Source organism: Monodelphis domestica, chromosome 5 (assembly GCF_027887165.1).
Source record: "Monodelphis domestica isolate mMonDom1 chromosome 5, mMonDom1.pri, whole genome shotgun sequence".
Taxonomy (NCBI): domain Eukaryota; kingdom Metazoa; phylum Chordata; class Mammalia; order Didelphimorphia; family Didelphidae; genus Monodelphis; species Monodelphis domestica.
This window is the reverse complement of record NC_077231.1, coordinates 6,181,448-6,205,128: the sequence shown is the minus strand read 5'-3', so window position 1 is coordinate 6,205,128 and position 23,681 is coordinate 6,181,448. Positions and strand designations below refer to the sequence as shown.

General features: G+C 50.6%; 2 protein-coding genes across 4 annotated transcripts; both read right to left on the bottom strand.

Moving 5' to 3' along the window:
- Positions 1–70: 70 nt before the first annotated feature.
- Positions 71–7,037, bottom strand: TYMP (thymidine phosphorylase). The gene is made up of 11 exons (XM_056797525.1): positions 6,903–7,037; positions 6,779–6,815; positions 6,572–6,685; positions 6,251–6,453; positions 5,901–5,999; positions 5,583–5,712; positions 5,382–5,500; positions 2,496–2,658; positions 2,176–2,406; positions 1,843–1,983; positions 71–335 (listed from the first exon to the last, which is right to left on the bottom strand). The coding sequence occupies exons 2-11, from the start codon at positions 6,804–6,806 to the stop codon at positions 181–183; spliced, it is 1,383 nt and encodes a 460-aa protein (XP_056653503.1). The 5' UTR covers positions 6,807–6,815; positions 6,903–7,037; the 3' UTR covers positions 71–180.
- An 11,489-nt stretch (positions 7,038–18,526) lies between these two features.
- CIMAP1B (ciliary microtubule associated protein 1B) lies at positions 18,527–22,510 on the bottom strand. Of its 3 annotated transcripts, XM_056797521.1 has the most exons (8): positions 21,693–22,510; positions 21,259–21,396; positions 21,052–21,189; positions 20,534–20,737; positions 20,009–20,110; positions 19,581–19,702; positions 19,323–19,463; positions 18,527–18,930 (listed from the first exon to the last, which is right to left on the bottom strand). In XM_056797521.1, the coding sequence occupies exons 3-8, from the start codon at positions 21,158–21,160 to the stop codon at positions 18,847–18,849; spliced, it is 762 nt and encodes a 253-aa protein (XP_056653499.1). In that variant the 5' UTR covers positions 21,161–21,189; positions 21,259–21,396; positions 21,693–22,510; the 3' UTR covers positions 18,527–18,846. The 3 variants fall into 3 exon arrangements, with proteins under 3 accessions (XP_056653499.1, XP_007502827.1, XP_016281073.1); XM_007502765.3 differs by lacking the exon at positions 21,259–21,396; XM_016425587.2 differs by lacking the exon at positions 21,693–22,510 and having other exon boundaries at positions 21,052–21,686.
- Between the last annotated feature and the right edge of the window lie 1,171 nt (positions 22,511–23,681).

Below are 23,681 nucleotides of genomic sequence, written 5' to 3'. Positions count from 1 at the left end.
CCAGGAGCCCCGCCCCAGACTAGGATGGCAAGAGAGGACTGTTTGCTGGCGGCAGACAGACGAGCCTCAGTCAGGGGCCAAAGAGCAGTTTATTTAAGAGGCGAAGCCCCCGCCCCGGGGGGCCAGCGGGCCGGGGAGCCGTTTGGGCCTCCAGGAGTCAGTCTGCCCCTGGGCAAAGGGTTAGCCTTTCATGGAGGGTGGCAGGATGAGCTCCCGCAGGCAAGGGTCTGGCATGAAGGGGGCCCCGTCGGAGAGCTTCAGAGCCTCCTGCAGCTTCTGGTGGTGGCGGGGGCTCAGGCTGGGGCCCTTGTGGTGGACTCGGATCCAGGGCGTCCCTGGGCAGTGAGGAAGAGAGGAGGACTTGTCACCCTAGACTGTCCAGCAACCCCCCCCTAAAATCCCAGCCCCCAAAGAAGGGAGGGGGTGCCCATGGAAGACCCCAGGGGGACATTCAGAGATGTTGGGCTCAATGAGGGCATTGGGCTCTCCCGGTACCCTGGTCCCAGCCTCCTGGCCCTTTCAGCCTCAAACCCTTGCTCTCCATCTGCTGCTGCTCCTCTATCTGCCATGGGGCTCGGACCTCCCTTGCCTGCCCTTAACCAGCTGTGGTGCCCCTACCCACTGCCTCCTCATCTCCCCCCCTCCCCCCCCCCCCCCCCCCCGCATTCCCCTGGAGCTGTAGAGACCTCCAGAGCCTCCTTTCAAGCCTTATCCTCCGGCGCCTCAACTGTCCCATGTACTCTTGGCCAGCTTGGTGACCCTTGGCAAGTCACTGGCCCATTTCTTCCTGGGAGAGGGGGAATTAAAAGCGCTTTGCCCCCTGCGTGAGTCCACCCAGGAGTTGTTTTCCTGAGTAGTTTTTGTCCCTGGGCTCCCGGGAGGCCATGCTCCCTTGGTTCTCCTCCTTCCTCCTGCCTCCTGCCTGCTCCTTCTCTGTCTCCTCAAGCCCCTTCCTGGCCTCTTCAGGCACTTGTCTTTGGCTCTTCTCTCCTCCGCTCTCCCCTGGTATCAAAGGCCACCCCAGTGCAGATGACTCCCAATCTCCACTCCTAACCCAGGCAGCCTACCAGCTCCTCGATACAAAGCTTATCCTCTCTTTCCCTAAATGGGCTCTGGGGCTGACAAACAATTCCTTTGTATTGCCAGCCTGGGGCACCCTGGAACCCTGGGCCCTCTGCCTGGCATGCATGCTCTTCCCAAGGACATTCTAAGGACCGGACAAGAAGTCCTGCACTGATGTCTCATCTGGCTCTTCCTCTCCTGGGAGCTCCTGAGCCTGGGGCCCCACTACCCAGGGAGGGCATTGTATGCAGCAGGGACTTCATATGTGCATTGAATGGAACTTGCTCAGAAAGCAATAAAGAAGAAGGGAGCCAAGAAAAGACCCGGAGAGGAAGACCGAATCCCGGGAGTCTAAGCCAGAGAGGTCCTCCTTGGGACAGAGACTGTGAAGTGAGAAAGGGCCCCAGGTTGTCAGATATCAGCAACCACGACAGGGGGAGTAAACAGTTTAACCCAGACCCCAAAGAGGTAGGAAGACAAGTAGGTGATCAGCTCCTTTGGGCCTCAGTTTCCTCATCTGAAAAATAAGATTGGGCCAGCTGGCCTCTGAGGTGCCTTTTAGTCCTAGAATGGGCCAGTACCCAGGTACAGTACTTAGTCATGGGCAGTGTGGATGGAGCAGGGCCAGAGAGAAGATGGATGAGAAAGACCCTAAGGCAGTCAGGACCCAGAGAAGGCCTAAAAGAATCTGAAGGCAGATGGGATTGGCTCAGGCTGGAGCCATCACTCAGAGGAAGAAGAGGTCTTCTGCAGCCCCCACTCCCACCCCTAGAGCCTCACCTGCACTGAGTCTCTGTCCTATGCTCACCAGCAGCTCCAGCCCGACATCATGGTGGAGGGGCTCCCCTGCTCGGTTCCGGCCAGCCCCCAGCTCATGGAGGACCTGGGCCAGGGGCAGGGCCTGGATCATCTGCACGGTGCCTGAGGAGGGGAGTTTTAGGGTGGAGGATAAGAGCCAAGGCAGTGATCCACAGGGGGATGGGGAGGGGAGCCAGCTGGGGCATTTGGAGAGGTGGGTTGGGAAGGAGTGACAGGACAGGAGGCACAGAGGGAATGAGGGAGAAGGGCAGCATGGGGCAGGGTTGGGGCCAGCCATGAAATTAAGGTTCTCACCCTCGGAAGCTGCCCTCAGCTCTTCCTTGAAGGGGGCTGTGGGGAGCAGGCCTTGGCGCTGGGCAGGAGATCCTGAGCACAGGGCTTGGGCCAGGTCAGAGGCCACTCCCTGGGCCTCCAGCATGGCCTGAAACCGGCCCAAGGCAGAGCCATTGTCCAGCATGGCACCCAGCTGGGCTACCCCCTGGGTTAGGGTTGCGGCTTGGCCATTCAGCCACAGCAGAGATCCTCCTGGGGATGGGGGTTAGGCAGGGCAGTGGGCAGGAGGAATGGAAAGGTCCCTTCCTTCTCTCTTTTTCCCACCCTCTCCCTAGTCCTACCTAGCTGGGTGATGAGGTCCCGTAAGTCTGTGGGGCCTCCTCCTTCCAGGCACTGTAAGGCCTCCTCTACTTCAAGCCCATGGCCCACACAGTGGCCCAGAGGGCTATCCATGGTGGTCAACGCAGCTGCCACCCGGATCCCCAGTCGGGCCCCTACACCCACCTGAAGAGAAACATCCTCTGGTCATCACCAGGGTGCCTGCCCTGAGTCCTCTCTTCCCTGCCTTATCCTCCCTTATCTTCTTAGCCCTCCAGGTTAGAAACCCCCTGATCAGCCTGGACCCCTCTCTCTCCTTTATCTGCCAAATCTAATCAACTAGGAAGTCTTCCTGATTCGCCTCCACTCATCTGGCTTTCCCTTCCCTTCTTCCCTCCCCCCTCCCATCTCAAGCCTGTCTCCCATCTTCCCCTTGCCTTCTTCATTCTTCTTTTCTCTCCTTTTCTTTCTCCCTTCCTGCAGAGATGACAACAGCCTCCCCATTTCCTGTCCCTGTCCCTGAACATTTCTGGTGTGGATTTTTATTGCTTCTTCATTTAAAATTTCCCTGCTAAGCTCATGCTGTTCACCTGGATGATAACTGAATCCTTAGTCCTAAACTGACTTCAGAAGCCCTCGGATCCAGCCCATGGTGGGCACCCAGAGCAGAATCTGGGCCTTTGGAGGATTGCTGCTGCTGGCTGGCACCATCGGGCAAGCCCCCCCCCCCCAATTCCTTTAGAATTCCTTTCATTGACACTCTTGCCTGCAACTCTCATTCATTTCTGCTAGCCTCTGGCTCAGATTCAGTTTCAGTTCAAATTCAATTTCAATTCAAAAGATGCCCAGATCTCATCCATTTCTGAGCCACTGCTTCCCAGGAATTTTGTTTTCTGAGTTCCTGCCCGCAACCCTGGATTCCTCTGGCTATGAATGGAGGCTATTGTTGTCCTGGAAATCAGAAATGGCCGAGGAGAGGGCTTCCTAGGCTCCTCATTCCAGATTCAAGGCACACATTTCCATTTGAAATTCGAATCTGTCTCCCATGCCCTGCGCTGACCTTGCTTCCAGTTGCAGTCTAGCCTCCCTTCTCTCTGATACTGCTACGCTCCTGGCTAAAATCACTGCCCCCTCGCTGCTAAGTTAGCTATTCAAGCAATGGGTGACAGCCCCCTTGTTGGAGGGATGTTGTAGAAGAGGCTTGTTCTGGTTGGCACAGAGGCTGCTGAGGTCTCCCATCCAAGGCTACCTGTATCCTGGCCAAGCCAAACTCCATGGCCTTTTCTCCACTTGCTGACCGACTTTTCTGTAGCTTTGCAGCCTGGTGGGCAAGGCTTTCTCCTGCCTTGGCCTTGGGACTCCGTTTTCTTCCAGGCTCCTCGGGCCCCCTCTGACTTGCTCCACTCCCCCTTTTCCTGGCTCGACTTCTCCCTGCCTTTAGAGGTGGCTGCTCCTCAAGGTTGCCCTAAGTCCTCCTCACCCTGCAAGTGTCTCCTCCCTCTGGTGGCTTAGATGAGCCCCAAACTGCAACCCTGACCACCTTCTGCCTACTGGACCTGCCCACCTCGGGGTTCCTTAACCTCACTGTGCCTTGAACCAGGGGTTCTTAACCCGAGTCCCTCAACTCCCAACTGGGCCTATGGATGGATTTTCCTGGAACTGGAAAGGAAGAGAATTTTTGTTCAGGCATCATTCTGAGACAGAGTCCAGAGACTCCACCGGCCTGCCAAAGGAGTCTGTGGCTCATCAGCCTCCCTTCGGGTGCCCTTCTCCCACTGCCAGCTCTTCTTCCTGCCAACCTCCCTGTCCATGGCCCTAACAAATCTGCCCTCTCTTCCACATCCAAAGTTCCTAGTCGACATGTGCTTCCCACCATCTCTGGAATCCATGAACTCTGCATGTGTCTAGTCTGGGCAGAGTTGTTTGTGTGTTCTCTCCCCCATTAGAGGCAGCTGGGTGGTTGGTGGGTAAAGCGCTGGGCTTCCAGTCAGGGAGACTCGTCTGGCCTTGGGCACTTCCTAGCTGTGTGACCCTGGGCAAGTCACTTCACCCTGTTTGCCTCCATTTCCCCATCCATAAAATGAGCTGGAGAAGGAAATGGCAAACCACTCTTCACCAAGAAAACCCCCAAAGGGTCAAGAAGAATTGACTGAAATGACTGAACAACAGCAAATCACTACTGACTGGAACCCCAACTTTTCTACTTGGCATTCAAGACCTTCCACACTGTCTGCCTTTCTAGCCCCATCTGCCACTTTTGTCTTTGGTTCCTTCTGCCTATTCCTACCTGACCATTTCATGCCTTGGTGCTCCCCATTCCCTTCAACACCCTTCCCTCCATCTCCATCAAAGTCCTACATATCCACTACTGAATGCTTAGGGTAGAAAATAGGGGAGGAAAGGGGCAAGAGGGGCCGATTCTGTCCCTCAGCTGTAAATGGTTTCCATTGAGCTGGCAGATTGATGTTAATAATAAAAAATAATAATCTTATTCATTTTAATTAAAATTTTAATTAAAAATAAAATAATTATGAAAAAATAATTTAAAAATTCTTCCTGACTTTCATAGAACACAATCTGATCCTTGTGGGCCCGGGCTAAGGATTTTTGAAGAGCGTGTGCTTTCTGCCTTAGAATCAATACTGGGTATTGGCTCCAAGGCAGGAGGGTGGTAAGGGTTAGGCAATGGGGGTTAAGGGTCTTGCCCAGGGTCACCCATCTGGGAAGGGTCTGAGGCCAGATTCGAACCTAGGACCTCCCATCTCTGGGCCTGACTCTCCATCCACTGAGCCCCCCAGCTGCCCCTGGGTTGGTGATTTCATTGGCCCAGGAGCGTCCAGAGGAGGAAACATAGAGGGAGTAAGATGAGCATTTGTGAGTGAGCTCCACTCACTCACTCACTCACTCACCAGGGCCTGGGCCAACTCTCGGGCCCTTTCTTGGTTTGGGAAGATGGCAGCCTCTCCAAACTTCACATCCACCACCAGGGTTGAGAGTCGCTCCACAGCCTTCTTGCTGAGGATGGAGGCTAGAATGGGCAGAGGGGGGTGGCTCCGGTCAGTTCCTACCTGGGAGCAGACTCTAGCAGTCTAGGGTGGGGAGTTGGTCACCTGTGATCAGAGGGAGGCTGTCCACTGTGGCAGTCACATCCCGAATGGCATAAAGGATTCCATCTGCAGGGACCAGCTCCTGACTCTGCCCCACGATGCAGCAGCCTACATGCTCCAGCAGCTCCTGAATCTGACCTCCCCGGCAGGGAGGAGCCCCCGCAGTGACCACAGGACCCCAGGCAATGATGGCCCACAGATCAGTGTCCCCATGATTTGGCACCAGTGATTTCTCCCCTCAGCCATTGATTGACCTCCAATTAGGACTGCCCCATTCATTGACTGCTTAGCAGGGCCCCAGCAGGATCCTTTGCCCAATACCTGCTCTGGACTTTGTACCACCGAGAAGCCTGGGATGGCCTCCAGCTTGTCCAAGGTGCCCCCGGTGTGCCCAAGTCCCCGCCCACTGATCATTGGGACCTGTGTGGAGGAGCCCAGCCCCCAGCCCACCACTAAGGGTTCCTTCTTCCATGGACTCAGCTCCCGACCTGAAGGAAGCCGGGACTGTGTGGTTCTCAGCCAGCCAGCCCCCAGATTCAGAACCCTGCCTTGAAGGGGGCGGTCTGCTCTGAAAACTGAGCCCAAGTGGGCTGCAGTGGCAGCAAGGAGTTGATAGGGGCAGGACGCCCCTTTACCCCCATCCCAGCCTCCCCAGGGGGCAGGGGGCTGACCTTGCAGCCGCAGGCGGCCAGAGCAGGTGCCAAGACCAGGCTGACTTTGTCCCCCACGCCCCCTGTCGAGTGCTTGTCCACCAGCAGCCCTCCCCAGGCTTCAGGCCACTGCAGATGCTGTCCAGACTCCGCCAGGGCTCGAGTCAGAGTCTCTGTCTCGCCCAGGTCCATGCCTTGTAGTCGGATGGCCATTAACATGGCACCTGCAGACACAGGAAGAGCCCGTGGGGCCACAGATTGGGCCCAAGTTTGGGGAGCTCTGCCAGGGGCTGGGGTGCTGCTTCTGGGTCCTGTGCCAGCAGAGGCAGGGAGGGCCGTCACCTATCTGCGCCTCCTGCACTGTGCCCTCAGTCAGCCCTTGAACAAAGCTCCGGATCTCTGCTTCCTCCAGGCGAGCTCCATCTCTCTTCTTCTTAATCATCTCCGGGATGGAGCCTGGGGGAGGGATAGAGGAGAGGACTGAGTCCGAGGGGCCCCAGCCCTGAGGACCTAGATGACAGGGGGCATGGCAGACCCCGACCCCCTTACCTGGCCCCGTCTGTTGGGTTGCTGCCATCCTTGGACTCTGCCAGGAGGAAAAGGGAAAAGTGGAGCCTGTCCAGCCAGGCTTCAACCCTTTGCCTCCCCCCATCGCCGCCTCAGCCCTCTCTACCTTCTGGCTTCTCCCACCGTGGCCTGTGTGCTCTCTCCTCTTCCGGTCCACCCGCTCTCTTCCCTTTCTCTTCTGTACCTTGGCCTTTCACTAGGAATAATGAAGGGGGCATGTCCCAATCTGGACCATTCCTGGAGCCTGGAGTGTGGGCGGGACGGAGCAGAATCCCAGTTTACCAGAGGCTTTTACCCCTCACTTCCCCTAAGATTCACTTCCTGGGGCAGCTGGCTGGCTCAGTGGATTGAGAGCCAGACCTGGAGATGGAAGGTCCTGGGTTCAGATGTGACCCTGGGCAAGTCATTTAACCCTAACCCCCATTGCCTAGCCCTTACCACTCTTCTGCCTGAAAAAAATATATTCACCTCCTCTAAGAAGCCTTCTTTGCTCGACTAGCCTTGTCATTTGCCATTGAACTTCCTTAGTTCTTGGTGAGATTACAAGATGTTTGATCCCTAGCAGGGTGCTCTGGAAGGTGTCTGAGCAGGAATACTTTCTGCAGTAATTGCCTCTGTAGCTTGGTTGCTTCCCCTGAGTTCCCATGGAGGCTGAGCAATGAACTGATGATGGGCTGCTGACCAAGAGCTAGCTCAGCCCAGCCCAGGAAGCCACTGGAAAGGCAATTGAAAGAAAACAGTCATTCTTTCAACAGAGACTCATTTAAACTCCTATAATATCCAGAGAGAGCTCCGAGCTCAGCTAGGGCAGGGATGTGCTGGTAACTGTTTAAGAGGTAGCAGGGAAAAATGTCCACCTATGTGTATACTAACATTTTCTCAATCACTGAGAAAACCTACAATAAAAGGAGCCTCCATTGGTTGATTTCTGAGCTGTAAATGTTCACACTGAAAAGGCTCTGGGAGGGGTCAGGCTGGCTCTATCCCTCCCTTCCTGGGGCTCACGGACTAGGAACTAGGAGGAGGAGGTGGCAACACAAGGAGAGAGGCCCAAAGTGCCCCAGATTAGGGGTATCCACAAGAGGCAAAGGGATGTCGGAGGTATCCGCATCATTACAAACCAGTAAGGCACCAAGGAAAGCTTCCCAGAAGTGATCCATGATGGAAATTCAAAAGGGAAAGCCAGAACACTCTAGGCATAGGGAACAAACTGAGCAAAGATGTGGAGGCTCCAGAGGAGCAGCAAGAGAAGGACAGAAGTAGCTTAAGTGACTGACAGCTACCTGGGAGGATAGCCTGGCTTCATGGGATCACAGAACATATCCCCATCAGCCAAAGGAGTCATCCCTCAAAGAAATTCTACCAAGTCTGGTGTTGTGTCTCATTTGAATTATGGCTAGTGTTTTCAGTAGTGACTGGGATCTAGGCTCAGTCTAGATTAGGGCACTCAGCTCCTTTGGTCTACCTGATATGGAGGGCCATCTAGAAATAGTCCAGCACCTGGGAATCCGGTTCACAATTCTGTAGTTTCATCTGTATGCCCCAGGGCTGGCAGGGAGGTTCAGGGAGCCCAGGGTTCATATCCTTTTGGTGTAAGTATGTTCCTCAGGGTCCCTAAGTGATCAACAAAGTCCACACTTACATTAACTTCATGACTTCATCTCAATTCCTCAAAATCATTCTCCTGGCCGCTCCCGGACCAGATCTACCCAAACAGCCACTCATTGCAGCAGCAATGGAGAAAGGTCAATACTCTAGGATGGTCTGGCCAAGCTGGAGCTTGGGGGAAACTTTCTGTGAGTGGAAGCCTTTATTTGTTGAGGTGATCTTACTCCTAATCTTCTGTCATTCTCTTCGATAATGTTTTGCAAATGAGCTTGTACTCTAAACTGGTAGTATACTTTGTTGCCTGCCTCCTGGTCTCCGGAAGACGACTATTTATTTGCCAATTTCTGGGCTTTCTCAGCATCCTCATTATAGCAACTACCAATCAACCAATCAAGATTTATGAATGTTTCCTGTATGCCAGATACTGTGCTAAGTTCTGAGGATACAAAAAGAAGCCAAAGAATAGCTCCTGACCTTCAGAAGCTCATATTTTTGGTTAAAATTTTTTTAAATGTAGTCCCATTCCCCTCCCTCACCCATTGAGGAGGCAAGAAAGACAATTCTCATTCTACATAAGAAGTCACGCAAAACACATTTCCTTGTTAGCCCTGCTGGGGGGGGGGGCAGAAAAAAAGGGAGGGAGGGGGAAGCTGCTTCAATCTGCACTTGAGGTCATCAGCTCACTCTCTGTGGGGAGAGAATGTTTTTCCCATGGATCATTGTACTTCTCAGAGGTGCTGAATCTTCTCCCGTGGATTATTGCTACAATATTGCTTGATACTGTGTACAAAGATCACAGAGCTCAGAATCTAATGGGAGAGGCAACACGGTAACAAATAAATACCAAACAAGCTATGTGGGGGGGAAGTAGGAAACAGTTACCAGAGGGAAGACACGGGAATGAAGAGACTTTGGGACAGGCTTCTAGTAAAAGAAAAGATTGGGTTTTTGTGATTCAACTTTTCTGGGGGGGGAAGCCAGTCTCAGTCAATGACCTTCCTTTTATTCATTTTTTCAGGTTGATAGTTTGTTTTTAAATAGGTTCTGTGATATTGGGGCACCAACACCATACTAATCCTTTAGAGTCTTAATTTCAACTTTGTCCTTTCTCCTAATTCAGCATTTACTCTGTTATTTCTTCGAATCCACTGATCTAATTGGACCCATGCAGCTGATGCTGGAAGAGGGACAGCTGAGCATAGAAGAAAGTTCATTGGATTTGGAATCAGAGGACCCGGAGGGTTCAAAAGCTGTCTCTGGCGATTAATACAGGTATGGCCCTCAGCAAGTTGCCTCACCTCCCTGGGTCTCAGTTTCCTCATTTGTAAAATAAGGAGGAGTTGGACTAATTGGCCTCTGAGGTCCTTTCCAGCTCTAGATGTAGGATCTTGGGGAAAGGGTCACCGCATTGTTTCCAATATTGGGAGTGGCTAGATTGATGAGCTCAGGGTCTGCCTCAGTTGGAATCCTCAAACTATATTGTGTTCCCACTTCTAAAAGCCTCTCTTTTCTTGTCTGTAATTTGGGAATAATAATGTTAACTTAACTCAAGGGGTTGGGCTGGGGCAAAGACTTTGAAAAATGTAAGGACTTTGAGACATAATTATTATGTGTTGTTACCCAATGGAAGGAGGCCATTTTGAGGATTAGTGTAAGGGAACTCATGCCTTGAATGGATATCCATTATTCAAAAGAAAGAGGACAGGGGTGAGGGAACATTAGGAAGGTAGATGGAGGGCAGTTAAATGGCTTAGTGGGTTGAGAGACAAGCCTAGTGTGACCTCTGATACTTCCCAGCTGTGTGACCCTAGGAAAGTCACTTAACCTCCATTGCCTAGTCCTTGCTTCTCTTCTGTCTTGTGTAAAAATAAAGTTGTGAGCTATATAAAATAAAATATTTAGATGAAAAAACTGTTCCTATATAGGTTCAAAACTTTTCAAAAACTGTTTAACTCATCAATCAGGTTCTAACTGTTCAGATACTTTCGGATACTTTTGATAGAGATAATCAAAAGTATCCTCAGTGATGAAGTAAAGCTCAAATGTGAACTTCCCTTCAGAGCCAGGCTCAAGGATGCTAAAGAAACTCTTATTATAAACATAAAATGTTTATTGAACTATATAAGGATAAATAAAGGATTTCTAATTCTAAGGGATTCTAAATCTGCCCCCCAAAATTCCTAGGTTCTGCAAGAAACCGCTTCTCCTGTGTTTCACAGGCTACACTAATCCTCCCTGATCTAAGTAACCCAAATTTATACTATCAAAATAAAAACTACTGCTGATATCCTTATAAATCTTAACTTCACCTTCAAATTATAAAATAGAAAAGGCTAGCTGGTGGAGTCTCAACAAGAATCAAGTTAGGACTGAGTCTTAACAGACTCAGAGTCCAAACCAAAGATCAGATCTTTCTTTGGTCTTCTCAGAGTTAAACAAGCTATAAAACCACAATAGATAGTCAATAGTGTTTCCCAGGTTGGGAAAGTAAAACATTGAGCTCCTTCAGATCTTTCCCTCAGACAGAGAGAGAGCCAAAGATGTTACCTCCTCCAGCCCTGAGAGAGAGTCTCAGAGAGTGTGTCTCTGCCAACTGCTAGAGAGCAACTCCTCACTGCCAGAGAGAGTAATTGACTCTGTGAAAAAGGTTATAACTGTCAGCAGTTGAAATTAACACTCTCTCTCAGCTCTGCTTCAAACTCCAGTTCTTTTCTCAAGCAGCCACTTTATTCTTTATCCCTAAACCAATAAAACAATACTTATTTTCTAATATCATCCTTATACTTGGAACCATTAGATTAAATCTAAGACAGAAGGTAAGGGGTTTTATTTAAAAAGAAAAGATATATGACCCAAAGATCTCAACTATGGAGGAACTCACTGATGAAAACTCCTGGGAAAACTTGAAATTAGTCTGACAGAAACTAGGTATACACCAGTATCTTACAACATATACCAAGAAAAGCTTTAAATGTTTACAGAATTTAGACATAAAGAGTGACATCATAAGCACATTTAAGAAGTGTGGAAGAAATTACTTATCAGATCTATGATAAAAAATTCATGACCAAACAAGAAATAAATTCATAGTAGGCAAAATGGACAGTTGTGATTATACAAATTTAAAGAGATTTTGCACAAAAAGCAATGCAACTAAAATTAGAAGTAAGAATTTGAGAGAAAAAAATCTTTGCAACCAGTTTTTCTGTAAAGGTTTCATTTTAATCTGGATAGGGAACAGAGTCAAAGTTGTATGAATAAGACCCATTTCCTAATTGATAAATCATCAAAGGATGTAAATAGATAGTTTTTAGAAGAAGAAATCCAAGCTATAAATAGCCATGTGAAAAACCTTTGTATCTCAAATAATTAGATAAATACAAATTAAAACATCTCTGACATACTATTTCCCATGCTTCAGAATGGCAAAGCGAATAAAAATGAGAATGTGGAGAAACAGGTACATTAATGCAGTGCTGGTAAAGCTGTGAACTATTACAAAAATTCTGGAAAACAATTTGGAATTATGCCTCCAAAGCTGTTAAGTTGTGTGTACCTTTTATTTCTTAAACTTACTGGGAGTTTTGCTTTTATCTTTTACTTATTTTTATTTTTAATTAATTAATTTAGAATATTTTTCCATGCTTCCATGATTCATATTCTTTCTCTCCCTCCTCCCACCCTCCTCTCATAACCAACAAGCAGTTCCACTGGGTTTTACATGTGTCATTGATCAAGACATATTTCTATATTATTAATATTTGCACTAGGGTGATCATTTAGAGTCTACATCCCCAATCATATCCCCACCAACCCATGTGATCCAGCAGTTGTTTTTCTTCAGTGTTTCTGCTCCCACAGTTCTCTCTCATAAGTCCCTCATAATTGTCCTGGATTGCATTGCTGCTAGTAGAGAAGTCCATTACGTTCGATTGTACCACAATGTATCAGTCTCTGTGTACAATGTTCTCCTGGTTCTGCTCCTTTCGCTCTGCATCACTTCCTAGACGTTGTTCCAGTCTCCGTGGAATTCCTCCACTTTATTATTCCTTTGAGCACAATAGTATTCCATCACCAACATATACCACAATTTGTTCAGCCATTCCCCAATCGAAGGAAATCCCCTCATTTTCCATTTTTTTGCCACCACAAAGAGTGCAGCTAGGAATATTTTTGTTCATGTCTTTTTCCTTATTATTTCTTTGGGGTACAAACGCTTATTAAGTCAAAGAAAGAAGGAAAGGACCCATGGGTACAAAAATAATTATATCAGTTAAAAAGAGCTAAAAAATATCAAAGAATTGGAAACAGAGCAAGTGCTCATCAACTGAAGAATGATTAGACATTGTTATAGTATATAAATGTGATGGAATATTGTGCTATAAGAAACAATGAAAAGAATGGTTTTAGAAAATCTGGAAAGACTTATATGAACTGAAGAAAATTAAGTGAGCAGGCAGGACTGCCCCCTAATTGGGTTTTTGCCAATGTACCTAGCAATCATTGGTTTTGTTCTCTTTTCCTTTTATCCCCAAATTATTGCAATATTATGTTTACATGATCCATTAGGGAGACAAGTCTCTCAAAGGATCCTGGGGGATTGTGTAATTAGAATTTGTTACCCTAGGAAAAAAACACTATGATTCCTAGCACCCCACTCTCTTCCTGTCATTACATGCTGACATAGACAGGATATAAATTCTGTGGAGTTCCACCTTTCCCTCTTTTGTCTTCCTGTTGTGGCTTTGGTGAAGTGGGCTTTTTGAGCAGGTAGAAAAACTTAGTCACATGGTTCTGCTTTGTTAGATAATTACCTTTTTATTCCTTTGCTTCTAGCGATTATCAATAAACTTTATAAAATATAATACCTGAAGTATTGGACATTAATTTAAATCTTACAAGAATTTGTGATAAAAAACCAAGGCAAGCCAGATATAATCTGACATGCAACTTAGTAAGCTATGGGAAACTCAAAGTGTACACAGAAGTACAGTCTGTTTCTACCCAAGGAGGTCTGAGAAATGCTCAGGAATGAAGTAAAATCACAATATGAACAATTTCAGGGAGGAAGATGTAAGGGGGGAAAGGGAGTTATTTATTAAAAAGCTTGGACTGGATTATATTTAAAATAGGATTGCCAGGAATTTAATTTATTCCAAAAAAATTTATTTGCAAAATATAGAAGGAGCAAAGTAAGAAAATCAGAGAGAGGATAGGGTAAGATATCTAGCCTAAGCACTAAGTAAATTTTCTCCTGGCTTCTCTTAGGCAGGTAAGTTAGCCCTTAGCTGGCCCCGACAAAGCTGAGGACTTGGGAAGTCTCTCTCAAGAGGTAGGTCTCTCCTGAGGCTAGTTTTTTTCAGAAAAATCCAGGAAAGGAGTCAGCCTTTTCACTCACCATGTGTCAGTCCAAAGGAAGAAATTTAAGAATAGCCTCACCAGGAATAGGGTCTCTGGTCCAGTCAGCAGATTCTTCTCCAGTCTCAACTCCAAAGAATGAAGAACTGACTCTCACAAGAAGTTCAACTCCAAGTAGAATTCCGAGAAGAACTCCAAGTAGAACCCTCACTCAGGAAGTTGTAACTCCCTTTTTTTTAAAAAATATATTTTATTTGATCATTTCCAAGCATTATTCGTTAAAGACATAAATCATTTTCTTTTCCTCCCCCCACCCCCCATAGCCGACACGTAAGTCCACTGGGCATTAGATGTTTTCTTGATTTGAACCCATTGCTTTGTTGATAGTATTTGCATTAGAGTGTTCATTTAGAGTCTATCCTCTGTCATGTCCCCTCAACCTCTGTATTCAGGCAGTTGCTTTTTCTCGGTGTTTCCACTCCCATAGTTTATCCTTTGCTTATGAATGGTGTTTTTTTCTCCTGGATCCCTGCAAGTTGTTCAGGGACATCACACCGCCACTAATGGAGAAGTCCATTACGTTCGATTATACCACAGTGTTTTAGTCTCTGTGTACAATGTTCTCCTGGTTCTGCTCCTCTCGCTCTGCATCACTTCCTGGAGGTTGTTCCAGTCTCCATGGAACTTCCCCACTTTATTATTCCTTTTAGCACAATAGTACTCCATCACCAACATATACCACAGTTTGTTCAGCCATTCCCCAATTGATGGGCATCCCCTCGTTTTCCAGTTTTTGGCCACCACAAAGAGCGCAGCTATGAATATTTTTGTACAAGACTTTTTGTCCATTATCTCTTTGGGGTACAGACCCAGCAGTGCTATGGCTGGGTCAAAGGGTAGATATTCTTTTGTCGCCCTTTGGGCATAGTTCCAAATTGCCCTCCAGAATGGTTGGATCAGTTCACAACTCCACCAGCAATGAATTAATGTCCCTACTTTGCCACATCCCCTCCAGCATTCATTACTTTCCTTTGCTGTTATGTTAGCCAATCTGCTAGGTGTGGGGTGATACCTCAGAGTTGTTTTGATTTGCATCTCTCTGATTATAAGAGATTTAGAGCACTTCTTCATGTGCTTGTTAATAGTTTTGATTTCTTTATCTGAGAATTGCCTATCCATTTCCCTTGCCCATTTATCAATTGGAGAATGGCTTGATTTTTTGTACAATTGCTTTAGCTCATTATAAATATGAGTAATTAAACCTTTTTCAGAGGTTTCTATGAAGATTTTTTCCCAATTTGTTGTTTCCCTTCTGATTTTAGTTACATTGGTTTTGTTTGTACAAAAGCTTTTTAGTTTGATGTGGTCAAAATTATTTATTTTACATTTTGTGATTCTTTCTATATCTTGCTTGGTTTTAAAGCCTTTCCCCTCCCAAAGGTCTGACATGTATACTATTCTGTGTTTACCCAATTTACTTATGGTTTCCTTGTAACTCCCTTTTAAAGACACTTTTTTGTGTCACTTCCTATGCCTTTCCCCAATTTTACATCTACCAATCACAGTTGAAGTTTTGCTTTAGGACTGCCCAGAGGTAATCAGTTTAATTCTGATTCGTCACCCACTATTGCACATGTGGGTCACAGACTTCCCCCACTCAAGTGTGAATGGGGTGTTTACACCTTTGGTGGTTAAATCTAAAAATAGGCAGAGGTTACAATTTAATCTTCATAATCAGTGGAGAGTTAAATTTAATCTTCATAATGACAAAACAGAATCTGTCTGAGAAGACCAGATGCAAGTGAGCAAAGATGTCACCCCTGATTGGTTTTTGTTTCTTTGTTCTTTAAATCCTTACCTTCAGTCTTAGTATCAATTCTAAGACAGAAGAGCAGTAAGGGCTAGGCAATGGAGGTTAAGTGACTTGTTTAGAATCACACAGTTAGGAAGTATCTCAGGCCAAATTTGAACCTAGACCTCCTATCTCCAGGTCTGGCTTTCTATCCATAGAGCTACCTTTCTGCTCCAATATCTTTCTGCATGGAGTGATTTATATGATGGATAAAGATAATGGAAAACTCTGTATATAACCTGATATAGGATGAAAACAAGAAAACAATCAATATTGTAACTACAACAATGTAAATGGAAAGAACAATGATACACCAAAGAAAGGAAGAAAATTACAAAGATCAAGTGGGAGTTGAATAAAGAAAGAAGACACTGCCAACCTACTCCTCTGTGGAAGTAGAAGGGTTCACAGGTGTTATACATGGCACATGTTTTCTGCCTTTTTCTATAATGGATCAATTTTGCTGACTTTCCCTTTTTGTGCTGATTTTACTTTAAAAATATTATTTGTCATAAGTGATGACTCTGTGGGAGGGGGAAAGAGAGGGCTACTTGGGACAACTATGGCAATGTAAGCAACAGAAAGTATGACTAAAATTTTAAATAAAAAGAATAAATGCTAGAGCATATTGCCAAGCTGAAGCTAGAGTCATGGGCAGGTGGGCAGTGGCCAAACAATATCTTCTGTGCCCCTCTTAAGATGTGATCAATTGATAGTTTCTTGGTTCTGTGAGAGTCTGATATGTGGGAGCCCATTGGGCTGGCTCCATCTATAATCATGCATACATCTGGCATATATCCCCCCACCCTAGCTGTTGAAGTCAAGTCATATTTGGCTTTCAAACATTGACTTCACAAATGTGAAGCCTCCAGAGAGGCAGTTTGTTTGGGGGGGGGATCTGAGAGGTTTAGAGGGCAACAAGTTTGCAGTGTGATGGGGCAGCCAGAAAAGCGAATGAGATGATTTGGGGCTGCATTGGGCAGAGAGAAGCAAAGTTTCCCAGAATGGGGAGGCAGGTGAGAGTCCCTCCATATTCCCAGTCTGGTATATTGTATTCAAATTGATTTTTTTCAATCCAAATGTAAGACTTTACATCTCATCCTCATGAAGTTTCTAATAGAAAAGAATCTCAGCCTGTCTCACACTCTAGTCTGGCAAAGAAGCTGGTTAGCCTGTTAGGCTTGGACCCTCTTGGCCATTCCTCTTTGCTCATTCCCAGACTGGTGAACATTCCTTTATCCAAGTCCTTGATAGAAGGGTTAAGCAGGACTATGTGGGGGCTGCTCCATTCTGTAGCCACCTTCCAGGGGAGGAAATTGGGATCCTGCGAGGGGACCTGATTTAGCCAGAGCTGTACAATTAGTGAGGAGCAGGGCTTGGATCTGAACCCAGGGCTTCTGAGTCTATGCCTTCTGAATGTCCTCTCTTTGGCCAGTGACTCTGCTTCTGGGTCTCAGAGTCCTGGTGGGAGATGAATGCTGGAACCAAACTTGCTTCATCTCTAGGGCACACAGTGGGGAATGGACAAGGTGGGCGCAAACTGGCTCTTTGGCCTTGGCCGTGACTCACCAGTGTCACTGGTGTAACGGGTTCTGACCCTTGTGTGTCCTACCAATAGGCTACTGACTGTTGCTGGGCCAGTAGAGCTAGAGAGATGTTGCAGCTGGGGGCTCAGAGAGGCGCTAGTCCCTCCTTGGTGAACCTTTTCAGAGTTCAAGTGCCCAGAGGGCAAATCAAGCTGTCTGAGAGCCCCCAGATGATTGGAGAGAGTTGAGGGAGAAAGTGCTTGCTTTGGGCGATGCCCAGAGGGGTGGGGCATGCGCTGGGAAGAGGGGGAAGGGAGCAGCTCCCTGAGTGCAGGCCTTTCAGCACTGCCCTAGTCCTTGGCTCTCTGGATTGGTCCCCAGTTCAATAGGATTGCGTTGTGCTTAACTAACCTGCTGATGTGGACTAAGTACAGCTCTTCCTCTTCTAAAAAGACTCTTACCTCTTAGAATCAAGGCTGTGTAATTGAGTTCAAGGCCAAAGAGCAGGAAGGGTTTGATGGTGATTTGGCCAGGGTCACACAGATGAGAGAGTCTGAAGTCACATTGGAACCCAGGTCCTCCTGTCTCTAGATGCGGCTCTCCATCCACTGGAAGCCTTTTGGGTCTCCCAAGATTCTGATATCTTATTTTACTTATTAATTTAAACCCTTTTCTTCCACCTTAGAACAGTACTGCGTATTGGTTCCAAGGAAGAAGAGCTGCATGGCAGTTGGTTAAATGACTTGCTGAGGGTCACACAGCTAGGAAGTGTCTGAGGTCAAATTCGAACCCAAGACCTCTAAGTCTGGCTTTCTATCCCCTGAGCCACTCAGCTGCCCCCTAATTCTGGCATTTTAGGCAAAGAGGAGGCCACCCAGATATCTGCTCAGGGGCCTAGAGACCTTAGGGATAAGGATAACAACACAGATGAGCTCTCTGACTGAAAAAAGCACTTTTCCTTTCAGTCTGTCATGGGCCTGGGTTATTATCTCTATTTACCAAGAGGGAAACTGAGACAAGAGAGCCAAATTAGAAGTGTTAGAGGCATGCTGGAAACGCCCAGGCCAGGTTCCCTCCCTCCCTCCCGATGCCCAACAGTCAAAGCGGCTCATTCCACAGCCAGGCTCAAAGAACAATGAAACCCCAGCTCAGTCTGGGCTCTCAGTGGGAAAGGGAAACAGAGGAAGCTCCTCGCTCCCCCCTCCCCCCAGGACTTCCTAATTGGGCTCTGCAGGTTTCGAGGCAGTGCCTTGTGGCTGGGGCCCCTAGGAGGGGCTGCCACGGGGCCAGGAGGCCAGGGGCCTTGGAACCTGAGGGACCTGCTGGGCCCAGGGGGTGTCGGGATGGCCGGAGCCACCGCGGCTGAAAGCTAGAAGAAGCCGCACGTACAGGACGAGGTTTATTTCCGCATGGGGTCACCACACACTGACAGACAGACAGACACAGGCTCAGGCGCAGGGGCGGCCGGGCTCTGCGCCCAGGGCCTGAGAGAAGAGGGAGTATACTCTGCGGCCCGCCAGGGGCCTGCTTTATACCGCCGGAACGGGAGGCGGCGCAGCGGCGGCCACAGCCACACAGGCTGACAGACGCTTGGGGGTTGGGGGCGGCCGGACAAATGGACAGATGGACAGATTGAGGCTGGGCTGGGCCAGGAGGCTTTACGAGGGGAACCTTTGTGGGGTTTCGCCCGTCCGGCTCCGCAGAGGTTATTCCTGTATTTCCATTATAGTTGGGGCCACGAATTCCGAGTGGCGGATCCCGAAGCTGGGGCCCCCTGGTGTTTGGCGGAGCTGCAGGGGAAAGGCGCAGCTGAGCAAGACCCGCCAGCGCACCCCTACCGTGCCGCGCCGGTCCTCGGAGCCCCTCCCCCCATCCCCGAGCCCTTTCACCTTTTGGAACCCCGGGGTCCTCAGGGCCGGCCCCTACCTAGTTCTCTGAACCTCTCTGCCTTTCTCCCATCTCTCTCAGTCCTTTTGGCACAGCGCCTGGGGCCTCAGCTCCCGTCTCTCCAAGCCCTCTAAGTCTTCCCTGAGTCTCCCAGCTTCCCGAGGGCCCTTAGCTCCCACCTCTTACAGCCCCCCATTTCTCCGAGCCCCCCTCCCCCATGTCTCTCGGTCTCTGGCTCTGTTTCCCCTCGGGTCTCCCCACGAGGTCCTTCCTGGGCAGCCGTTTCCGGCCCGACCTTAAGAGGGTTGTAGGCTGCCGGCCCAGGCTTCACGGTGTTGTCCTCGGGCAGGTAGTTGCGAGGCTGCATGGTGAACTGGGGGGCCCTGGGCTTGTACACAGCCGGGTTCACCTCGTGGTAAGCACAGGGGCCCGGAGTCTGCAGCGAGAGGCAGCCTCGATTCAGAAGGGAGGACGCCCAAGCGGCCCTCCGAGTGAGTCCTCTTCCGCTTCCCTCCCGCCCCCTCCGGCGCTGAACGCCTCTGTCCGTCCCCACCTTGCTCAAGTCTTGGCAGAAGCTGCCCAAAGGATTGCGGCCGTAGATGGAGTAAGTGGGAGCCGAAGCCTTGTGGATCAGACGGCAGCCGAAGAGTGACGGAACCGTGTAGGCTGCCGGGCCTAGGGCACAGGGAGGAAAGGGACTGGTTGGGCGGGGGAGGCGGGGTGGGATGCGGGATCCCCACGCTCCCATCTCTGGGAGGTCCTTTCCTTACTTAAGGACTTTAAGTCCATCTGGTCTTGTCCTTTGATTTTACAGCGGGGAAACTGAGGCCAGAGAAGGAAAGGAAACTTGACCGAAAGCCCTTTCGTAGGTCTACCCCAGGTGCCCGCGGCCCCAGCTTGGAGGGCCAGGGGTGCGTGTGCCGGTATTTTCCTGGCATTTGAGTGCTGTTCCAGGCCTGCAAGGCGGGGGCGGGGGCTCACCGGGGGTTAGATCCGTCTTTAAGTCTTTGTTCCGGCCTCTTATTGAGTGCCCCGGGGCGCAGGGGAAGGCAATGCGGGCAGCCCGCTCTGGAAAGTAGCGACCTGCAGGGAGAAGGGCTGCTTCAGTCCCTGGGTGGCAAGATTAGAGGGCGGAGGCTAGGGAGACTTTAGGTGAGCTGTAACTTATTAGGGGACACTTGGGCCCCGGGTCCACGGCTGTTGGGGGCCAAGAAAGAGGGGCTTAGGGGCCCGAGTGCGGCCGGATCCGGGCCCACTGAAGTGCCGAGGCGGAGTCTAGCAGGGCGGTCTGGTTGGGATCCTCCGCAGTGGGGGCGGAGCAGGTCCTCCTCCCTCAGACTCCGCGTCCTATCAGGGAAAGCTGAGAAGGCTAGGCCCCCAGCAAGAGTCCGGGAGGGAAGCAGGCCCGAGAAATTGGGGAAGAGGGCGCCTCGGGCTTAGATTTGGCCCCAGCGCGGTGGGGTGGGGGTGAGGGGTGGCGAACTCTCAGCCTAGGTCCTCCCTGACCAGGGCCCGGAGTGTGGAACAAGCGGCCCTCTCGGGGCCGCCCGTAGATGGAGAAGGCAGGCCCGCCGTCGGGGCCCCGAACGGTCATGCGCTGAGGAATGAGGTGCCCAGGGCCGGGGCCGCACGTCGTGTTTTGGGTGGGGATCCGGGTGCCGAACGTGTAGGCAGGAGCCCGGAACCGAGATGGGTCGTGCATCTTATAACCTGGAGGGAGGAAGGAAACCCAGGCGGAGGAGAGTCCATCTCCATTCCCTCTGAGGACTGCCCTCCGGGACACCAGGCCGGGCCCTTTTCTGCCCAAGCCCCTCCCGTGGGTCTGGGAGGCTGGGCAGCCCATCGAATACAATCCCTCTCTCACCCAGAGCCCTCCCTCCGCCTCCTAGGGACCTGGGGGCGGGGCGGGGCGGGGCGGGAGCAGTACTTGTGTACTAAGGGCAGTAGTTGCACTAGGGCTGCCGTGGTCTGGGGGCTCAGTCCTCTCTCCCCCCGAACCCTCCCCCCCCCCCGACATGCCATACCGGTGCTAGGAGGCAGTTGGTACTTGGGCCCAGGACCACTGTAGAGTGCTGCAATGGGGCCCCGGGGCCGGTGGGGCCGCCAAGAGCCCACCCACACACTGCTGTCCATGCTGGACTCCGGGACGAGGTTTGCTGCACCTGAGAGTCGGAAGATGCTGCCGATTCCGCCCAAGGCTCCCTCCCCGACCCCTCGCCCCTCTTCCGTACTGGTACTTAGCCGCTAGACTGGAGCCGCCAGGTCGGCCACGCCTCCGGCCGGTCTCCGAGGCGCCCGGACAACAAACAGAGAGGCCTTTTTGTTGGGGAGGAACTGGGGGGTTGGGGCCCCAGAACAGCGAGGCCACCCTGCTTCCAGAGGCAGAGACCAAGAAGCCCACTGAGCCACCCCCCATTTGCCTCTCTCCAAGAGGCAAGAGACAGGGGCACCAAGGAGAACCTCGGGGGGAGGAGATTCCAGAGACTCCGAAAGGGGCGAGGGTGGGGCCCGTGGGAGGGGCTCGGAGTGAGTCAGTGAGGAGTCTGGGGGGCCGCGGGGAGCAGCTTTGGGAGGGGTCAGTGGGAAGTTTGGGGTGCTGAGTGGGGATCGGACGTAGACACGCACATCAGGATAGGCCTGCTGCTGCCTCTGGGGCCGCACTCACCTGCTCGGGCCCGGGCAGAGCCGAGGGGAGAAGTCTGAAGAAGCAGCGGCTCAGAAGTAGACCGACCATCCCGGTGGGATGCCCGGGTCCCCTGCGCCTAACTTCAGCCCTGTCAGCTGCTCCAATGCCCCGCCCACAACCCCTATTGTGGCCCCGCCCCTCAGCCCCATTGTGGTCCAGTTCGCCCCTGCGAGAGCTGGATCCGCTTTCCCCTAGTCCCGTGCCTTAGTTTCTACCATCAGTCTCCCTGGAGCCTGGGAGCTAGTTGGTGGGTGCCCAGGGCTGGGGGTCCCGATCCCGGCTCTGTCCTCCACTCGCTGAGAGACCTAGAGCTTCTCCTTTGCGTCTTCAGTAAAGCGGGGCGCGCGCGCCCCCAAGCCGGGGCCCTCCCTCCTCTGGAGCCGCTCTCCTCCCGAGTTCCGGTGTCTTCTGGGTGGCCAAGGCTAGGGTCGTCCTTGAACCCCCCGCAGGGACCCACCACTTCTTGCAGGTGCTCCTCGCGTCTGTCCTGGCTCGGGCTCCCGCTCTTTTTCCGGGGCTCTGAGGACGTCTTCTCTCCACTTTCCCTAGCCCTCCCTAAACAAGCTCTGGGTATCTCGGGGCTCCACCCCGGGTCTCCGGGGCACCCCGTGTTCCCCCTCCCCTCGCCTTCCCAGGTTGCATTTACACGGAGCACCCAGAGACTGACTGAAGACATCTGAGCAGGAGGGAAGTGTAAGACTCGAACTTCTGAGTCTCCTGGCGGCGGGTCGCTGGGCAGGCCACTGACTGAGTCTAGCCGAAAACGAACGAGGCCCGCCCAGGGGAGAGGTGCCGTGGAAGTAAATTAGGGTGGGGGTGGGAGAAAAGATGGTGCATTCACAATGCCTTTTGTCCTGACATCACAGTCGTTTCAGGGCGACCCTCTCTCTGGGCTACTCCTTTGGCTTGGGGAAACTGAGCGCTACCAGTTCAAGGGAGCCCCTATAGAATAATCGGTTCCTCACCTCCTGGCCCGATGCACACTGGGAGGAGGAGGAAGAGCTCATTGGTTCTTCTTCTGGAGGCAGAAGTGACAGCAGGTCGGATAGGGGAGGTGGGAGAGGGCACAGGAGGCAAGCAGGGAGGCCTGGGGGCAGATGGCAAAGCGAAAGCCCGGGTAGGGACTTTGGGAATGGCACAGCCAGCCAAGTAGACTTGGAGGTGCAGGGCTTTGGGAGAGCCATGGGCTCTGAGGGGACAGATGAGAGCCACTGAGGTCATCAAGTGTGAGTGGAGAGAGAGGAGTGCCGCTCAGGTACTGCGGAGGAGAGCAGACTGGGGAGTGGGCAGGCAGGTAAGGAGGAACCGGGAGGACAGAAGAGGAGGCCAGCCAGCTGGAAGGTGCAGCCTGTGCAAGAGAAGAAGAGAGGTGACTAGGAGTTGAGGAATCCCAGGGGGTGGACAGCAGATGGAGGGCTAAGCACAAAGCAAGGGGAGTGACGGGGCAGATTCTCAACGCTGGTAATATTGAAACACTGGGCATTTCTATATTGGAGCCTTGAGGTCACCAGATCATGGAATGTCAGGGCTGGGAGGGGCCTTCGACTGGGGAATGTCACAATCTGGAGATACGGTAGCAAATGAAACAAAGAAAATTAGAGTTGAGTAGGACCTTAGAACACCAAATCATAGAATAATAGATTTAGAGCTGGGAGGAGCTTAGAACAGGGGAATGTCAGAGGAGAGAATCTAGAGAACCTTAGAACCGAGAATATCAGAGCTCCGAGAGGGGTCTTAGAACATAGAATATAGAACAAGTATTTATGAAGATCCAAATAATCCCTAGAAAGGAATAAGCATTTGTTAAACTTACTACGCTGAACTCTTAAATGAATAACTCATCTCATTCGTCACAACAATACTGGAATGTAGGTGCTAGTATCATTCCCACTTTACACATAAAGAACTGAGGCAGACAGTGATTAAGTGTCTTGCCCAGGATCAAACAGCTAGTGAGCATGTGAGACT